Source organism: Fistularia commersonii, chromosome 4, assembly GCF_037954325.1.
Source record: "Fistularia commersonii isolate RoL2024-O1a breed Wild chromosome 4, RoL_Fcom_v1.0, whole genome shotgun sequence".
Classification (NCBI taxonomy): domain Eukaryota; kingdom Metazoa; phylum Chordata; class Actinopteri; order Syngnathiformes; family Fistulariidae; genus Fistularia; species Fistularia commersonii.
Genome location: NC_141287.1, coordinates 13,358,724 through 13,379,455, shown reverse-complemented (window position 1 = coordinate 13,379,455; position 20,732 = coordinate 13,358,724). Strand labels below are relative to the sequence as shown.

The 20,732-nt window shown below is 41.4% G+C and overlaps 1 protein-coding gene across 1 annotated transcript in view; it reads right to left on the bottom strand.

Annotated features, from left to right (window-relative positions):
* Positions 1 to 529: 529 nt before the first annotated feature.
* Positions 530 to 20,732, bottom strand: part of tfpia (tissue factor pathway inhibitor a) — a 22,303-nt gene continuing 2,100 nt past the window's right edge. Inside the window, exons 2-7 of the mRNA XM_086145408.1 lie at positions 7,858 to 8,058; positions 4,165 to 4,341; positions 3,389 to 3,466; positions 2,974 to 3,027; positions 2,245 to 2,424; positions 530 to 1,504 (exon numbers count right to left, since the gene is read on the bottom strand). Coding sequence (XP_086001534.1) covers positions 1,437 to 1,504; positions 2,245 to 2,424; positions 2,974 to 3,027; positions 3,389 to 3,466; positions 4,165 to 4,341; positions 7,858 to 8,058 — 758 coding nt within the window. The 3' untranslated portion in view covers positions 530 to 1,436. The remainder of the gene's footprint in view (positions 1,505 to 2,244; positions 2,425 to 2,973; positions 3,028 to 3,388; positions 3,467 to 4,164; positions 4,342 to 7,857; positions 8,059 to 20,732) is intronic.

Sequence of the window (20,732 nt, the reverse complement as noted above, 5' to 3'; positions counted from 1 at the left end):
ATCGGTCCCAGCTGCTTCCGATACCGGAAGTGGCAACTGCATGTGACAGGAAGTGACTCCTCCCCTTGCTGAGTCGCCGCACCTTCCTAGCGGCGCGGGGTAGCGGTACAACCACAGGATTTGTTTGATTTTGACTTTATCTACATGAAAATGCATGTCTGCGCTGTTTTTGTGTCTCTGTGTGTGTTTGCCCTGGCTGAACAGATTTATTGTGTACATAGGTTTGTTTAATCGTGGAATAGCATTAACGTAGATGTTAGCACACGTTTGACGACAGCCTTGACGACCTTCAGCTCCTTAGAAATCATTTAAAACTTATAGATATTAACCCCAAAAACCACTTTTATGATATATAAACGGGCAAACGACGGGAGGACGGGAAATCGAATTTTATTACAAAGTTAAAAAAAAATGCAGTGCAGCCGTGATTATGAAACGAGATGAAGCAGAGAATCTATTTTTGTTTTTTGCGCAACACCGCTACCTTGTGGCTACTCATGGGAAATACAAGAACAAACAACTCCAAGACTCCCCTTTGGTGCTTTAATAATAATAAAATCAAAATGTTAATAACAAAATACATTAAAGCATGAATATTGCAGAAATTGTGCTTCTTTTAATTTTTTTTCTATTTTTGTCTATAAAGAAAATAACAAATAAATTTTATCTGTTTATTTTAAAAATGTCCTGTATTTTCGTTTTTCTGGCCCATTTCTATTTTTATCTTGAATTCAGTGTTTTCTCCTGGTTTTCTGGCCAATGCTATGATATGATTCTGATTTTTTGTTTTAATCAACATTTTATTTTCTATTTCAATGTAATTTTTTTCGTCCCAAATTGTCTGCCAGCGGCTATCATTTAATTTTTTTTTATCTTTATTTTATTTATCAATTGATTCTTTTTTGCAAAATAAAAAGAACTAATAACTTTTTTGTTTATAATATAATTTTACTTTCTTTTTTTCTGCACTATCACTTATTTAGCACTTAATTTGATTTTATTTAACTTATTATCTAGTCACTGTTAAAATCAATTTAGATTTTTGTAATGTACTTTCAGAAAATTTTGTAGAGATTTAATTTTTCTAGTTTATTTTTATGTCTTAAAATAAATTTTTCTAGATTTCTCAATCATTCATTCTGGAGGTTCACTTTCCACCTCCAGGGCAACTTGAGCGATGATTAAAAATCAAATATACATATATATATGTCGTATGAAAACATATTCACTTTTTAAATTTCATATTTCTTACAATTAATCTTAAAATAGATTTTTAAAAAAAGCAAAAATACAAGTGCAAATCAACAGTCGTGCTGGCGGTGAAGATCAGACTATTGTCATGGCCACTGCGCCATGGAAGCAGCTTGAAATAAAAAACAAAACGGGCCGCGTGGCGGAGTGCTCCAGGGGGGCGAAGCCAGGCAGGGGGCGATGCCTCAGAAGGAGTCCACCAGGATGTTGTTGATGTTCTTCCTCTTTATCCGGATCATGTTCACCCGAGGTTCTGAGGGATGAACATGGAACACAGTAATCAGCCATACTCCGAGTACGAGTACGGCAAGTACTACTACTAGCACTACCAACACTACTAGTACTACTGCTAGTACAATTCACGCTTATCCTTCATAATCTGAGTCTATTGAAACGTGTCACATTGATGATTGATAGATTGAGGTGGAGGTGTTGGAAACGGGTGGAGGCAGGTGGGGACAGGGGACGTGGGTGGAAGCGGACGGAACGAGGGGTTAAAGATGTGGGTAAATGTGACCGGGGCTGAAGATGGGTGGATGTGGGTAGAGACGGGTGGAAGCAGGTGGAGTTGGGTGGAGATATGGAGACGGGTGGGTTAAAACGGAAGAATTTCAAGATGGTTGGAGGCCACCATAGCTCAGGTGGAGATGGCTGGAACGCAGGGTTTAAAGGTGTGGGTGAAGACGGAAGGAGCCGGGGGGATGTGGGTAGAGGTGACTCGAGATACAGACAGGTGGAGGCGGGTGGTGGCATGGAGATAGATGGCATTGGGTGGAGTTAGACAGTTAGAGACAGGTAGAAACATGGAGAAAAGTCTTTCGTTAGGTGGGTAAATTGAGACAGGTGGAGAAAGTTAGAGCTTGTTGGAATTGAGGGAGTTCAAGATCGTTGGAGGCATTTGAAGACAGCTGGATTTGTATGGAGTGGAAGGTTAAAGGGGAACAGCCAAGAGTTCAAGATGGTTGGAGCTGGGTGGAGGACGGCGTAGCTCACTGCGTCGGCCGCAGGTCCGCACGCAGTCCCGGCGGCTCTGGAAGTTGTTGTTGTTTCCTCCGCAGCCAGTGAAGATGAATGGAAGGCAGCGGCGAGTACGACGCTCGAAGAAGAAACGTTTCTCCTGGCCGTCACACGTCCCCTTCTCTGGGGGGATGGAGCAAAACGCACGCACGGCGTCTGGACACACACACACACACACACACACACACACACACACACACAAAGAAAACAAAGAAAACCATATTGAAACGACCAATTGCATTGGACATGTAGTTCCATAAATGACCACTAGGGGCGCCGTTTGATCAGACCGTGTATTCTTTTACAACTAATATCTATTTGAATTATAATTTCATGATAAACACTTTCCTACTTTTACAGATTCATTATCATCTCAACAATATATTCTTTTGAAGGTATTCTTGATTCTCAGGAGTGATTTATTTATTTATTTATATATTTATTTCCCCAGTTTTATCAATTCTTCAATTCCTTTAAAGCAGGAAGTACTTTTTTTAATTTTCATGACAGTTATTTTCTTTTTTACCCAAATATATATTGCCAAAAATACTACAGCTGGCACGTTTCCTTCTCTGGCCACCCGAGAGAGCTATTGTCACTGCAACCGCTCTAAGTATATATGAAAGTTTCCAATTTTAACACACACACACCCGCTCTCCCGAGCGTTTGTGTGTGTGTGTGTGTGTGTGTGTGTGTGTGTCTCACCCCTGCCTCTCTCTTGCTTGGTGCTGTTGAGGCTGGCCTTCAGCGTCTGGGCCCCTGAGGACCGACAAATGATAACAAATAACAATATATAAATAAATAACATTAAATCAATGCAGTTCCCCCTTCCGGCACATGCTTTCGCTGGTTTTCATTTATTTGTATTTAATGAAATTTCTCAATTTTTGTAAAGCTTTGTATTTTGGAATTTTTAAAATATATTTTCAATTTTTTTAAACTTTTCTCACTTAATAAGCACACATTGACTATAAATAGTCAAAAAATGTACAATTTACAATCTATGCTTTTTTTTTTTTTTTTTAATAAATTGAAATATCATTCAACCGAAATCAAAATCACTCCGTCAGATGTTCAAGTGATTAAACAGCCGGTTGCCGGGGGCAACCCCTGACCTCACCTGAGGCGACGGTGGGAAGCTCGACAGCGCTCGCAACATTGGTTTGCAACACAACATCCGGGATCTTGGTGGCTTTGGCTGCAGGAAGGAGGAAAATCCAGATAAGTTCAGGCAAAGTCTGGCATCTAGAACCTTCTTCTGCAGCATCTGCTTCCAATGCATTCATTCATTTTTGATATATTTGGGTTTTTTTCTTCCTTAACGCTGCAATTCCTTCATCCTGACTCTTCTTCACGCTCACCGTCTTCCCGACTGACTGCCTTTCAGGCGGCATTTCCTTTTCTAGATCTTTTCAGATGATTTTCGATCCCTCAGAGATCAACTGCCGGACTGCTACACCCGTTAAAGGACATCATTTCTTGAAGATTTCAAATTTATTTTGGGGGTTATTTGGTACAAATGTGTCTCGTCATGTTTTCTTGATGGCTTTCTTATTAATTCCAATGTTTCAATTGTTTCTTGATAATGAACCAGAAATGTCTTGACAATTTTCTATGGGCGGCTTTATAAATTTCCAGATTTTATTTTCTCAGTAAATTCTTGATGATTAATTTATTGATCAGTATCCAGAAAATTAGTTTAAATTTTTTTCACTATCATCTTCAGGAAATGCCTTGATGATTTTCAAGTCATTCTTGAACATTTTCATAATTTTCTTCTGATTTCCAGATCATTTCCAGAATTTTCTGCTATTAATTTTCATACTTTTCCAGAATCTTCATGAAAATTTTCACGCAATATTCTATCGGTTTTCATGTCTTGTCAGTTTGGGTCACCTGGCGGCTGGCACTTGGCCCGGCACTGGTTGAGGCTACGGAAGTTGTTGGCGTTGCCGAAGCAGCCGCCGTAGAAGAAAGGTCGGCACTGCCGGCTCTCGCTGTCAAACAAGAAGCGACGGATGAGGCCCCGGCAGGGGCCCGGGGCCTCTGGGAGCCAACAGGGGTCCTTCTCATCTGGGAGACAGAGGGGAGGAAGAGACGGCGGAGTCAAACATCTGGAGTCTATCGTTACATCGGCAAAATGATTTTCGGGTCACTTCTGGACATTTTTTTTTAAATACATTTCCCATAATTCCATGATCATTTCCCGGCACGGATGATTTCTAGTCATTTTAAAATAATTTCCAGTATTTTTCAAATCATTAGCTACTGACACTTTTTAAGAATTTTTTATCAAATTTTCCTGCAATTTCTGAACAATTTAAAATAATTTCTTTGCAGTTTTTTTTTTCTCATTTCTGAAGGTTTATTTCCTCAGGATCTTCTGCCTGAGAACCTGCTGCCACCAAGAACCCTCCACTAGATGGAGCCCTGATGTCACCACGGCAACGCTCCCAAAACCCGATCAATGTTTGAGAAGCATTCGGAAGGACGCCGACAAATGAATGATCGATTGGCTATTGATCGCCCCTCCACCCCCCGTAATAACACGTTAATAAACACCTCAAAGGGCCATTATTATTGATTCATCACCAAAGAAGAGAAAAGCTACACTAGGTGTGTGTCTGTGTGTGTGCATAAGAGTGTGTGTGTGTGTGTGTTTGTGTGTGTGTATGTGCTATGGGGATAATTAGATTGTTAAACAAATATTCTTTCATTTTTTAATCAGACTTTTCTATATTTTGTGTTTAGTCTGTGTGTGTGTGTGTGTGTTTACGTGTGCATGTTTGCGTGTGTTTCTGGCCATCTCTATGTGTATATACCCTGTGTGTGTGTGTGTGTGTGTATGTGTGTGTGTGTGTGTGTGTGTGTGTGTGTGTGTGTCTTTTTGTCTGTATGTATGTGTGTTTGTCTATCTGTATGTGTGTGCATACATTTGTTTACATGTATGTGCATATCTATCTGTTTGTATAAGTTCGTGCATAAATGTGTGTGTGTGTCTCTATGTCTTTCTGTGTATGTGTGGGTGGGTGGGGTGTATGGATGTATGTGTGTGTGTGTGTGTGTGTGTGTGTGTCCTCTGCTGTACCAAAAAGAAAACAATAAGAGGGATGTCCACATGCTCTCTGCCCCTCTGAAAGCTACTGTGTGTGTGCGTATGAGTGTGAGTGTGAGCATGTGTGTGTGTGAGTGTGAGTGTGTGTGTGTGTGTGTGTGTGTGTGTGTGTGTGTGTGTGTGTGTGTGTGTGTGTGTGTGGGTGTGTACGTGTGATTTATGGTTGTTTAGCCGCTGGCGACGAATTACACGAGGAGCCAGCGGCTCGGAGCGACAAACATCCCATCAAGGTTCCACAACACCAAGAACGAGTGTTAAAAATCTGTGTGTATGTGCGTGTGCGTGTGTGTGTGTGTGTGTGTGTGTTTGTGTGTGTGTTTGTGTGTGTCTGGCCTGTCAAGAGGTGACAGATGGTTATTACCCTGTTATTACTGAGGTGTGCGGAGGTTTGTCTTCAATCACAAAAAAGACAAAAAGTTTTATTCGAAGTTCCAGATTAAATTCAAGATTAGAAACAGTTTCCAAGTATTATTATTAATATCATAATTACTATTAATAATAATAGCAATTATAATTATAATAATAATAGTGATGAAATAAAATTATACTAAATACAAAATCCTATAAAATATCAAAAATAGTAAGTAAAAAACTACGAATAATTCTAATGGCAATAATAATAATAAAACTAAATGTAACTATAATATTGTTTTTATCAAGTGATATTCATATCAATATCAATAATAATAATAATGATGAAAATAATAATGAATATGATAATGATAATGATATCATAAACTAAAAAATTATAAAGTAAGCAATGACTACAGTATTTTTATTTATATCAATGGTACTAATGATGGAAAAATAATGTTAATTATGCAAAACATATTGTTAATATTCCAGTTACTATTGATGGCAGCAATAATGATAAAATATTAATAAACCATTATTATTATTATTATTATTATTATTATTATTATCATACAGGTATTTGAAACAAAATAAATAGTTTTATTTGGCTCCCTGTTTTCATTCTGTCTTCCTCCTCCTCTTTCTGTAGCCGGAGCTCTGCCCAGGCTATATTTAGGAACCAGAAGAAGGAGGAGGGGAGGAGGAGATGAAGATGGAGAAGAACTAGAGGAAGAAGGAGCCGAGGAAGAAGCGAAACAGGAGGAGAAGCAGAAGAAGGAAGGCGCTGACAAAGGAGAAGAAGAGGAGCGAGATTTTGGAGCTGAAGATCAGAAGAAGGCGGCGCTGATGATGAAGAAGAGGCAGAAGAAACAAGAAGAAGGAGCAGCAGAAGAGGAGGAAACTATTTTGAAATAATTTCTTAACAATTTTCCACTAATTTCTTGAATATTTTCAACTCACTTCTAAGTAATTTGCACTCATTTCTTGACAAGTACTTTCTTTCATATTTTTCCCGAAATTCCAGAAAGATTTTCTCAAAATTTATTTTTTTTCTAGTTTTTTGTTTTAAATAAATTGATCATTCCATGATCATTTTCCTGAAATTTCCAGATGATTTTCAAGTCATTTTTCCCCCCAAATTTTCCATTAGTTTTTTGACAATTTTCCTCATAAATTAGTGTACAAATATCTCTGAATGAACAATTTGGCCATTTATCTATATTTTTGTAACAATTTGAGAGTCATTTTCTTATAATTTTCTCCTGATTTCAAGTAACATCTTAATGAGTAGTTTTTCAGAACTTTTAACTATTTCTAATAATGGCTTGAAAAGTTTCATATAATTTTCGATTATGTTGAACATTTCCTGTAATTTTTCTGTATTTTGTTAATAAGTTCCAGTAATTTCTTGGCCATTTTCTGTGAATCTCTTGATATTTCCTTGTCACCACCTGAACATAATTCAGAATTGTCTGGTTAGCTACACCTACACTTATCTATAATTTTTTTTTCTAATTTTTCTGCCATTTTCCTCGTAACTTCTTGACTATTGTACAAATATTTGTGAATGATATCCTTGTAGTTTTTCAATTTTTTTTTTCATAATTCTTCAAATAATTTCCTTATAACTATCCGGCCATTTATTTGTATTTTTGTAAAAAATTAAGAATAATTTTTGTCAAATTTTCTCCTAATTTCAAGTAACTCAATGATTTCGAGTAATTTCTTTGAATTTCCTCAAATTTCTTTACCATTTCTAGCAATCGCTTAAAAGAGGAGCGATAAGAAGGAGAAGACAAAGAGAAAGAGGGGGAAGAAGGAGAAGAGGATGAGAAGGAAGGAAACGAAAAGGACGAAGGTGAAAAAGAAAAAGCTGAAACACCATGAAGGACAGGGTGAAGAAAAGGGGGGAGAAGAACAGCAAGAAGAAGCAGCAGGGGATGTGGAAGAAGACGAGAAGGTCGTCACGGCACTACTTCTTCTTCTGCGGTTTCACGAGGAGGAAGACGTTCACCTAGGAGATCCAAGATGGCTCCCGGCCGGAGCTCCGGGAGCCAACATGGCGGACCGTCGGTTCAGGAGCGCGGAACGAAGAACGGGGAACATGGCGAGGAACTCACGCGTGAAGACGCAGGTCTCCTCGCACTCGGCCTGCGTGTGGAAGTTGTTGGCGTTGCCTTGGCAACCGCCATAGCTGAAGGGACGGCAACGTCCTGTATCCACGTCGAAGAAGAAGCGCTCCTTGTCGGCTTTGCACGGGCCGGTGGCGTCCTTCAAGGCGCAGATCTCGTTGAAGATACGGCGCTCTGGAAGTGGTTCTTCTGGAAAGGGAGAGGAGTGACGCAGATTGATTGATTTGTATATTAATATATACATATATGTAATGAATATATTGTAATATATTGATAACAACATCAGCAGCTATAATAATGATGATATAAAGATAAGAAATCAGTCATTATTAATAATTATAATAATAATGATAATAAACGATAATAACAGCAAATGTATTAATATTTCATCATATATATAATAATAATATCAGTAATCATTATTACCATAACATATTCATATAATGTAATATTCTAATATCAATCATAAAATAACGATCATCATTATAATGATGCAATAACAAACAATAACGATTTACAAATAATATTTAAAATTATTATTATGATTTTAAATTCTATATTCATAATTATATTATAATGTACACCATATTATAATATGAAATTAACAACAAACAGTCCTCCATATTATTGTTATTGTTATGTTAATATGCACGTTAATAATTATATTGTACTAATAACAGCAACATAACATTAATAGCGCAAAATAAATAATAACAGTTATAATAAATGATAAGTGTTAATATCATGTATTATTCAAAGATAATAATCCAGTTAATTATATACTAATCATTATAATTATTATTATTACTGCTATTAAGAATATAATCATCATTATTATTTAAACGTTGAGTTTACGTTGAGACTAGAAATTCTGACGTGGTTGAACGAAAGTTCAAAGCAAAGGGCATGTGACATTACTGAATGTTTGATGTGACGGAACTTTTGACATGAAGGGGTGACAGAAAGTTCTGTGTGACGTAACATTTGATGCGGTGGAATGTTTGACATTTGATGTGACAGAACAAATGAACCTATTATCTGAGTCAACATTCGAAATGAAGGCTTCAAAGCTCAGGAACATGGAGGTAATATAACGCTTGAAATGATGGAACTGTTGACGCAAAAGAACAAAAAGATGGGAACGGTTTAGAATGACTCAATGTTTGACAGAATGGAACTTTTTTGATGTGATGGTGGACTGTTTGGCATGAAGGGGTGACAGAACATTTTGTTAGACGGAACAAAAGAACATGTGATCTTGAGTCAACATCTGAAGTGAAGGGATACAAGGATCCTTTGACATGACGGAACATTTGATGTGGTGCAATAAAAGAACTTATATTTGAATATTTGAAGTGAAGGTTCAAAGCAAAGGGACGTGGAGATGACAGAATATTTAACAACATAGAATAATGTGACGTGTCTTCCATGTGACAGAACATTTGATCTGAAGGAACAAAATAATAAGTGCTATGAGTCAACGTTTGAAATGAAGGCTTCAAACAAAGGAACGTCAAGGTTGGACACGCTGGAACTTTTGACGTAAAAGAACAAAAGGATCGGGCAAGGAACATAAGTTAATGGAACGTTTGACAAGAAGGTTTTCATGAACGTTTGACATGACGGAACTTTTGATGTGACTTGACGGAATGTTTGACAAGATGGGGTTTAAAGAACATCTGACATGACAGAACATATGATGTATCAGAACAAAAGAACCTGCGGTATGAGTCCACATTTGAAGTGAAAGCTTCAAAGAGATATGATAGAACGTTAGCCAAGACAGAACATTTGATGTGGCGGAACAAAAGAACCTGTGATATGACTCAATATTTGAAGAGAAGGGACGTGGAGTCTAAAGAACGCTTGACAGGACAGAACGTTTTGTGAGACAGAACATCTGAAGTGTCAGGCGACCCTCAGACGACCTTCTCTGTGAAACATCTGCCCTTGGTCTTCTCCAGAGAACCCGTGGACTGGCAAAATATGGAGCCAGCGGGTAAAGGGAAGCATTTGGATGCATCCATTTTTCATTCGCTCTCTCCAGGGAGATGACCGACACACACACATATGCTTACACACACACACACACACAAACTTGGATAAAGATCTGAGTTAGTCAACATCAGTGGGCTGCCAAGGAGGCCGAGCCCTGGCTTGTTCGGGGACGAATAGCCGCCTCCTCCTCTTCCTCGCCAAAGAGACGAAGAACAAACAGGTTTTTTTTGTGTATTTTTTTTCAAACCGCCGTCTCTTGTCCAGGGTGAAGAGCCAAAAACGGCCCGTGAGATGTTCAGGTGCGACCCAGGGGGCATGGAGAGGTCGGATGGGGGGAAAAGGACAATGATCCAAAGAGGACAGTTGATTTCATTCATTCATTCATTTATTCCATCTATAGTGACTTACAGACTGGTCGCTGTGACAAATATGGAGATGTGGGACAGTTCACCCTCTCACCCATACATACATAAACATTCACACTCTCACCTCACAAAAAAGTTCACACATCATAGATATAAACAACATTCACCCTCTCACCACATATAAACAACATTCATCCTCTCATTCCCACAAAGATCCACAACATTCACCCTCACACTCGCATATAATTTTGAGTTTATTCACCCTCTCATTCAAATGTCATGTCATGACATTCAACCATTCACCCTCATTCGCCTGTCATGCAGACAAACAATAATTCACCCTCTCATTTGTGTATCATTTTGAGAATAATATTCACCCTTTAGCTTCTACAATGTCCCTCCTGCATACTTTCCAAGAACATGGAGAACACACACACACGCTTGTGCACACACACGCACACACACGTAGTAATAAAGTAATTAAAGTCATTTGAATAATTAATTAGAAATAAAAAGTGTTGTCTAAAAGGTTTTGGACGCAAAGCAAAACACAACAGAGAAGATGGATGCTGGTTAGTGGCGAGGAAGAGTGTGTGTGTTTGTGTGTGTGTTTGTGTTCGTCACAATAATGCTGGAGGGTTTTAATGAAGTCTAGGGGGTTTAGTGTGTGTGTGTGTGTGTGTGTGTGTGTGTGTGTGTGTGTTGTGTTTGTGTGTGTTTTTGTGTGTAATCTCTCCTCTCCCTTGACAGTCACTTCTTTGTTTGGGAAAAAAAAAAGGATGCCGTTTTTCGGAGATAAATATTCAAAAAAACATGAAACAACAATACGGATGAAACCCTGCCGAGAGGCTCAAATAAGTCAATAGTTCAATAAATCAATGGATCGATAGAGAAGGAAATCCACAGGAAATTAACCTCAATTTGATTTTACAAATTTGTAAAAAAAAAAAAGGTTGGAAATATGAAGACATGAATAACAAAATATGAAGAAATCCAATAAATAGATAAATTTCAATTTCAATACGTTTCAATAAATAAACTACTGAAATGAATAAATTAACAAATAGATCAAATCAAAGAAATTGCATGTCAGATAGAAAAATTCATGTATCAATTTTAACCAATAGATAAAACTTAAATGTATATATAGATTGAATGTAATGGATAATACATTAATAATCATAACAAATAAAAGATATACATCAAACAAGATAAATATATAACTCAAATCAAATCGAGAAATAAATAAATAAGAGGGATCAGCAAGGATTATTTAAAGGAAGAAACAAACTTCAAAAGAACCAAAGCATCCAAGCAAAAGAAGAAAAACAATTGAGAGTGTGTGTGCGTGTGTGTGTGTGTGTGTGTGTGTGTGTGTGTGTGTGTGTGTGTGTGTGGTCTGTATGTGGTGTGTGTATCTGTTTGCACATGTCTCAAGATTTACCTGTGTGTCTGTGTGCGTGTGTGTTCCTTTGTCATCTTTGAGTCACTCCACATTTTTTGAAGAAAATAGTGTTTTTTGAATAAAAGCAAAATCACAGGAATTAAGAGAAAAAAAATCTGAAAGACCCATCCCCTCTCCTTAGCCCCGCCCACCTGTCAATCATCCATTGGACGACATTGGTTATATTTGAACCCGATTCAATCTGTGGGTTGTGGGTCACATGACCCGGCGGATGGTAATCCACCAATCGAGCGCAGGGAAGTATCGACTGGTAAAGCGGGACCGAATCATCTGCAAAGATCTGGATGTCTTCAAGCTCCTCCAAGGAGACAACCTCAGACCGTGACGCTCCTCTCTTGGACTTCTAGCTGTTGGTTGTATCTTTTCTGTTGAGGCCAAAGTTCTAAAGGTGGGTTATTGGGTTCTTTACTCCTCCCAACAGGAACCCAGGTTCTGTCTGGAGCAGAACATGTTCCACTGATGGAAACAAGATCTGAGCAGGAGAATGTAGGAGAACTGAGTGAGACAAAACGTTGTTAGCACTGTGGCTAGCGCTATGGACCAAGGCTTCTCTCTGTGCGGGTTCTCCAGCTTGGCTTCTCTCAAGGTTCTCCGTCTTTCTTCCATAGTTCCACAGAAGGGTTCTCTCTGCAGGTTCTCCATGTTCCCCTACCCTGGTCCTCTCCAGGAGGTCCGATAACAACAGGTTCAAAGCAGGCTCTCATTGGTCCGCAGGTAAGAATGATAGGAAAGTCTCTGATTGATAGCTGACCTTTTGACTGACAGCTGACCCTGTGATTGAGAGGCATCCCGCCTATTATGTCTTATGAACAGTGAATGAATGAATTTGTGCACGTACACGTGCACATTCGCCAGCAACGTGCAAAGATCATAAATCCCGATGTAAATGAGCCGAGCTTGATTGGAGGGCAGTTTGTATTTATATGGAAGGACGTGGAGCTGTGTGTGTGTGTGTGTGTGTGTGTTGGAGGGGGGTTAACAGGAATCCTCAGAGGACAAAGTGGCTGTTAGTGTTGCATTTTATCGTAGTACTTTATCGTAGCACTGGCAGCAGGGTGGTGAACCGCCCTGCCTTTAAGAAGTGCTTCAGGGCCCGACAGCCAATCAGGCAACAGCGTTTTTTTTCTTTTACAAAGTCAGCAAGTCGCATTTGGACAAGAAGGACAAGAAGCCAGAAGACAAACCAGCACACAAAATACAACAACGGGATATCATCATCTTTCAGTTTCAATGTGTATGGGAATGAGAGGGTGAAAACTTGTATGCCTTTATGTGAGGCTCTGTGATTGACAGGTGACCTGCAATGGGAAGCCCCGCCTCTCACCCAATCACTGCAGAGTAGTGGAATAGATATGATGAGATGATGAATGAATGAATGGAAAGTTTGTTTGGGCTCCAAACAACAGAGTCTCAACCTCAAAGCTCCTTGTCTCCTCTGGATGGCTCACTTAGCCTGAGGATCCCAGAAGACTGGTGTTTGCAAGGGCTCCAGAAAAATGTCTCTCGCTGGGTCTGAAAAATGGCGGGAAAAACAAATGGCGACTGGACCGTTATTCCAGGAAGCAGCTGAATGCCGTCACACTCATTAGTTTTGGTATTGGAGGCCATCGACACACAAGTGGACAAAGTCCAAAACAGCCGCAGCGCTTTTGGACGCGACGGAAAAGGATAGCTTATGCTCACGGAGCGGGTGGGGCGACCCCGTCCGATCCACTTATCGGATGAAGAAATACCAGCGGCGAGCGCTAATGAAGACGCATGGCGACTGACCGTAAGTGCACTAAGAGAGCGCCAAGTCATATTTCCCCCGGAGATCAATGCGCATCCCGGCTGACATGCTGTATCTATCCTGGCAGCATTAGCATGGCGACCCGCTGCTTGATTGGCGGCAATATTGATCAGTGTCTTTGAGGGATCACGCAGACGGCAGATGTCCAGGTCGAGGGCGACCGTCCATTGGTTCGGGTTTTCCATGTCGGCAACGAGCCAAGTCAACCGATTCTTCCTCTCCTTCAGTTCCTTCCCGTTCGACGACGACTTTCCTTTTGAGATCCAACATGGCTTCTCCCCAGGAGGAAGTGCTGCTCTATGCCAGAAGACCTAACTGGGACCTTGCCATGACCTTCAACCAATGGAGTTTCCAGTCTTGAGATGTGACATCCCAATGTGTACCAACTCAGGGGCAGGTGTCATGTTACGCCTGACTGCGGAAACCTCTGGAAAGGTTCTCCAATGGAGGCAGGGCTATGACAACCGCTGGTTATAGATAGGCCACGGCAAAGAGAAGAGTCGCCTTTTCTGGATTTGGATGCTTTGGTTCTACCGAATTCCAAACAGATCTCCTATCAACATCAACCAGCTTCCACGAGAAATAAGAATCCAGAGGAAAGCCGAGGTATCTGTTCAATGGACATTTGAAATATCCTCTGTGGGTTTGGTGTAATTGCTGAAGCAGTACTTCTGTGGCACTTGTGGCACTTGTTGGTTGTCCCTAGGGAGTTAACCAGACCATTTCAGTTTGTTCAATATTACATGTGAAAAAATCCTCGATGGGTCCGGCTTAATTGCTAGAGTAGTACTTCTGTGCATGTGGTACTTGTTGGTTGCCCCCTGGGGAGTTGGTCGGTCAGATCACTTCAGGTTTGTTCAATGGAGATTTTCAAAATCCTCTGTGAGTCTGGTGTAATTGCTTGAGCAGTACTTCTGTAGTACTCATGCGGTACTTGTCAGTTTCCCCTGGGGAGCTGGTCAATCAAATGACTTCCGTTTGTTCAATGGAGATTTGAAAAATCCTTTATTGGCCCAGTGTAATTGCTGGAGTAGTATTTCTGTGCATGTGGTACTTGTCAGTTGCCTCCAGGGAGTTGGTCAGTCGGACCACTTCTGTTAGTTCAGTGCAAATTTGAAAAATCTTTTGTGGGTCTGGTGTAATTGCTGGAGTAGTATTTCTGTTTTTGTGGTACTTGTCGGCTGTCCCCAGGGAGCGGGTCAGTCGGACAACTTCTGTTTGTTCAATGGCGATTAGGAAAATCCTCTGTTGGTTTGGTGTAGTTGCTGGAGTCGTACCTCTGTAGTACTCACACGGTACTTGTCAGGGGACGGGGGGCCGGACAGTCGGACTGTTTGCAGTTCAAACCAATAACCTAAAGCCGTCGACTTGAATCCTTGAGAGCCTCACAAAAGGAGGATTTAGACAAAAACGTCAAGCACGACAGTTTCGATAAAATAGCTTCGGCCGCAGCACCGGGCAGGCGATACGGATCCAAGTGAAGTACACTAGAGAATCGAACGCCTCGTATGAACAGCTCACGTCTCCCAGTGCGGCGCCAAGGCACTAAAGCGACTCCTCCGCCACTCCTTCATTTCTTCTCACTCCTCAGACAGAGAAAAGCTCCTGAGTTCGACGGTCCAAATCACACTGAGCCCTGAGATGGTGAATATCGGGGGTGGAGGCGAGGGTTGAAGCTTCGCTCGGTATTAGAGAAGCAATCATGTCTCCCGAGCGCTGCCTCTGTAGTAACGCCGTCACCATGTCGACTCATGGTAATTTCACGGATTCGATTTGCCACCGGCATCAAGATGTGGGACCAGCGAGCGGGCAAATCCAATAATTCCCACGGGGGAGGGGAGGGGATTCTGGAAATAGAATACAAATCTTGTTCCACTTCAGTGTTTGTACTTGTATCACTGTTTCCTACCCACTCCAAACGCCAACGCCCCATTGGTCCATTGGCGGCGGCGGCTCTGCAAAGCCGGACGTTGATCCAATTACGCGGTGAGGGGGAGCGGGGGCAGGAGGACGTACACTTGGACATTAGCGTCTACGCAATACAATATCAATGTCTTGACAGCCCGGTGTCAAGACATCAGCTGGTCGTCATGGATACCAACCACAACATGATGTTCCAACCAAACATCAACATCTGAACAGGCGTCCGGCCGGGAACATTGACTGATCGGATACTTATCGCTACCCACGTATTTCATGCTCATTGCGTGTTCCCAGAGCAAGTTGCCATTGGTCGCCTTATCGCTGAGCGCCCGTCGGCCCTGCATCCTGTCTCACTTCCTTGCAAGCCTATCCACGTACGTGAGAACGTGCACGTGAGGCTCAGTTCTGCGCCATGAAAAAGAGTTTCCATACTCGGGGCAAAGATACTGTTAACACTTCCAGCAAAAAACGCCCTGATTAGCATCTTAGTGTGTGTGTGTGTGTGTGTGTGTGTATGTTTTACAGGGAGGGCCAAATGTACTATGAGCCCATGGCGTTCCCTGCGTTGGGTTCCGCTGGAGGGGCTAACTCGCTAAGTTTTTTTTATGTGTAGATTTTTCGATATTTTCAGAATCTTTCTACATATCTTCAAAGGTCTTTTTTTCCCCCCTTTTTTAAAGAATTATTCTTTTATGATATTTTTAGAATTTCATGGAAATGTCAAGATTTTTTTGCGAAAATGTATAACTTAAAGCCTACCACTCGTTATCCTATGCATCACATACTAATTAATTGAAAGATTTATCTTATTTTAATTTATTTAATTATATCTGATTATATCAGTTTTAAATTGACCGTAATCAAAAAATTTAAAAACTGTAATTGATAAACTGAACTAAAAAAAGAAGTGGGACGCACACAACACACACACACGTACACGCAAACAGACATACACACATAAACACGCTGGAGCCCGGCAGCCTTTTCTGAACAAACTGTGATAAAAAATGATTCAGCGGCCGCACATCGCCAGGGGGATGCCTGGAGGTCGGTGACTGGGCTGCCGCTGCCGTTCACTCTGTTGGCCGCTGATTGTGTGTGTGTGTGTGTGTGTGTGTGTGTGTGTGTGTGTGTGTGTGTGTATGTGTGTGTGTGCGTAGTTTTAACGCTGTGTCTGTGTAATGAATGTATTATTACTGCTGTCAAATCGCAAATCTACAGGGGTTCAGGAGCCTCGGTTTGGCCTCAATGAACCTGCATTTCAATGGATGGAGGATCTATCCAAACACGCACGCACGCAAGCACACACACACACACACACACACACACACACAATTATAACATCCTCAACAATAAAAGCTATTTTCTATATACAACACATACATATAACATATACACACACAAACACATACACATACATATATAATATATATACACATATATAATACATATATAATATTATATATATATACATATATATACATACATACATATATATATACTATTATATATATGGATATACACACAAATATATGATATTGATAATAATCATAACAAGAAGAAGAAGAATGATAATTTTCGATAATTTTTAATAACTACTATTACTACTACTACAAAGAACAACAATAATAATAATAATAATAATCCATCCATCCATCCATCCATCCATCCATCCATCCATCCATCCATCCATCCATCCATCCATCCATCCATCCATCCATCCATCCATCCATCCATCCATCCATCCATCCATCCATCCATCCATCCATCCATCCATCCATCCATCCATCCATCCATCCATCCATCCATCCATCCATCGCTGCTTGTCCTGCACTCAGGGTCACGAGGGATGCTGGAGCCCATCCCGGCTGTCATCAGGCAAGAGGTAGGATACACCCTGGACTGGTTGACAGTCAATCGCAAGGCCACATACAAAGATATGCAACATTCACTCTCTAATTTGGGGCAATTTTTTTTTCCAATTAACCTGCTGCATGTTTTTGGACTGTGGGAGGACACCGGAGAATCCAGAGGAAACCCACGCAGACATGGGGAGAATATACAAACTACTCATAGAAAGGTCCCCTTATCAGTCAGAACCAGGCTCCTTCGTGCTGTGAGGCCAAGCTGCTAACCACTGTGTGACCATGCCGCCCTAATCATTAATGATAATGATGATGATGCTGATTATTAGTATTATCATCTGGGATTTTTTTTATTCTTTTATCATCCTTAAAATTTTATGTTTTAAAAAACACATTTCAAGGTACTTTCCTAAAATGGCTAATCACTGCCTGCAGCGCCCTGATAAACACTCCATTTCCCCAAAAAGGAGCCGGAAAGTGTTGCTTTATCTCCGACACGCCTTGGTTTTCACTGGAAACGGGTTAAGAGTAACACATACGCACACAAACAGATACACACAAACACACACAAACATATCGTACCAGTCAGCACAGGCTTTGGAACGATGCATTCGGTGGCCGCTGGTCGTCCCTGGAAATTACATCACCTGTGTGTCACCATGATTTAGCGACCTCCTTCACCGCTCGATGTACGTCCACTTTTATGGCGACAACCACTCTATCATTCTCAGCTCCATTAATACAACCATTTTCTAATTCACACATCTGGAGAATGTAGGCTCTCCAGTGAACCTCCATCAAGTGTTTGGACTGTGGGGGGAACCCGGAGAACCCTGAGGAACCACAAGAGAACATGAAGACACCTCACAGAAGGGTCTCCTATGAGAATCCAACCAAGGATCTTCTTGCTTTGGGGCGCCGCCCACAGCTAACCACCGCTAACCACAGCTAACCACCGCTAACCACCACCAACCACAGCTAACCCCCACTAATCACCCCTAAACACTGCTAACCACTGCAAACCAGAGCTAACCTAAGTGAACCACTGCTAACCACAGCTAACACCGCTAATCTCCGCCAACCAGAGTCAACCCCACTAATCATTGCTAACCACTGCTAACCCCCCCAAACCACAGCTTACTTCCGCTAACCACCACCAACCACAGCTTACCCCCACTAATCACTGCTAACCAATGCTAACACCGCAAACCAAAGTGAACCACCGCTTACCACAGCTAACACCGCTAACCATCACCAACCACCGCTAACCAGGGCATGAGGCACATTAAAGGTGGGGCGCCATTTTGTTCTCATCACCTGTGGGCTTTGCACTGACACAGCAGCTTCTGATTTGTTGATGCTAAACTACCATTGCAGAACAGGGAGCGACTCGGCCTGCAATAACACATTTATTACTGGATAACGTCCTGACAGGAGCGGAGCAGGGGAATAAATAAAATGTTTTCCTTCCCGAGTAAAAGCGTGGAGGTCAGAACAGAACCTCTAATTATCTGAACATCTTCCTCAGTGGCCATGAATTCCCCCGAAAAAGTACAGAACGTGAAGCCTCGGAGCCAAACGATGTGTCAAGACCACGGCCACTATTGCTGTATTTATTTATTTATCTATTTGACGCTAACGAGATGCTAACAATCCGCAAACCTTCCGGCAGCAGCCGTCCTTGCGGGCGGGACGAGCGCCGCATGCCAAGAATGTCTGCAAGCGGGAGGCGGCTGCTTTGCATTGGCTAATTACACGAAACTGTTGGAGCGGAAACGCGATGTGGAAGGAGGCCCGTCCGGAGTTTGACAAACGTGGCACAATGGCGCCCAGGGCCAAACAGAGACAGCAGGTGTCAGTTTGACAGAGAAAAGAAATCATGGCCAGTACCAAAAAAAAAATTGATAGTTAGACATGGACTATTATTTTAGCACACACATTTTATCATGCTAGCAAAGTTAGCTAAACATTACATTGCCGCATGTTCGCCATTATCATCAATAACAAACTCGCTGTGATGGAGGGCGTTCCCCCCCGGCTAGCATAATTCGGAGAGTACTTATGGTCTTGCAAAGCCAATGCTAGCGCTACTGGTTATCCCTGGTGTTGAAACACAGTTGACGGAGGGGAAATCATCGGCAATCCAAAAAAAATTGAATAATTAGGCATGGGGAAACATTTTAGCCGAATGCTATCACAGTGGTAAAGTGAGCGAAAAATTACATTGTCGCAGTATTTTGCAATAATCATCCAAGCTATCAACTAGCCCTGATGGACGGCTTTCCTTTGCAACTAACGTTAGCTAGCTGGCTAGCCCTGACAAGGAAACCGCATTGACGGACAGAGGAAATCATTGGCAATGCAAAAAAATATGGATAATTAGACATTTTAGCCGAATGCTATCGTGCTAGTAAAATTAGCTAAACTTTACCTTGACGCAGAATTCTGCAGTAACCATCGGAGTTACCAACTAGCCTTGACCGACAGCATTCCTGTGCGGCTAATATTAGCTAGGCGAGCACTTATGTTCTAGCAAAGCTGATGCTAGCGCTACATGTTGCAGAAACAGCAAACTATTCTGCTGGCTACCAGGCTGTCGTCCAATGGATTCATCAGAAAGCAAACCATGGATCTTTCATCCAGCACACTGACTCCGCCTCCTTTTAGACATTTGTAGAATAACTCGCTAACAATGCCCGACAAGCTAGCAGGGTAAGTGACTCCTGGAGGAAGCTCTGCCCCCTGAGCCTGAGTGGCATCACAAGACAAACCCGATTGATTGCTCAGAAAACATTCTGTTGTGATTAATTGGTCGATTTACGATACGGTTCCGATCAGTCAGAGCCAATAATGGAGGTGCTCCTGGTGCACACCATGGGGGGGCGGGACTTATTGCTCTTCATACCCTTCTAGCGGAGCGACGGCACCCCCCTACCTCGCCGCCGCTGCTTAAATTGCCTTTAGATGAAAGCAGCGCAGCATCGGATCCGACAGATTCTCATTAAAAAGGGAGACAGGAAGGCAGGAAGTGGCAAGCGGCGGAGGAAACATCAGGCGGCGCCCGTTAATTGGCCGAGCCCGGCGTTAACCGCCCTTCCTGGTTCAAATCCTGACCTGGGGTTGTTCTTTGATGGATATGGCGACAGCTTCTCCCGCCTATGGCGGGAGAAAAGCCTTCGAGGCTAGGAATATAAATAAAAAGTATATGTTATGTCTAATTTTTTTTTGCTTGTAGTCATTTTCTGTTTTTTTTTACATGATTGAGAGAAAACAAAATAGCATAAAACACATTTTAAATTAGATTTTGGGATCAAAGATAAGCCTGTGCTTTTCTTGATGAAATGAAATGAAAAATCAAGTCAAGTTTTTTTTTTTTGTGTCATTTTCTGGCTGATTTTTTTTTTATATAATTCAGTTACATAAAACAATGAAGAACAGAATTACAATCAAATAAAATA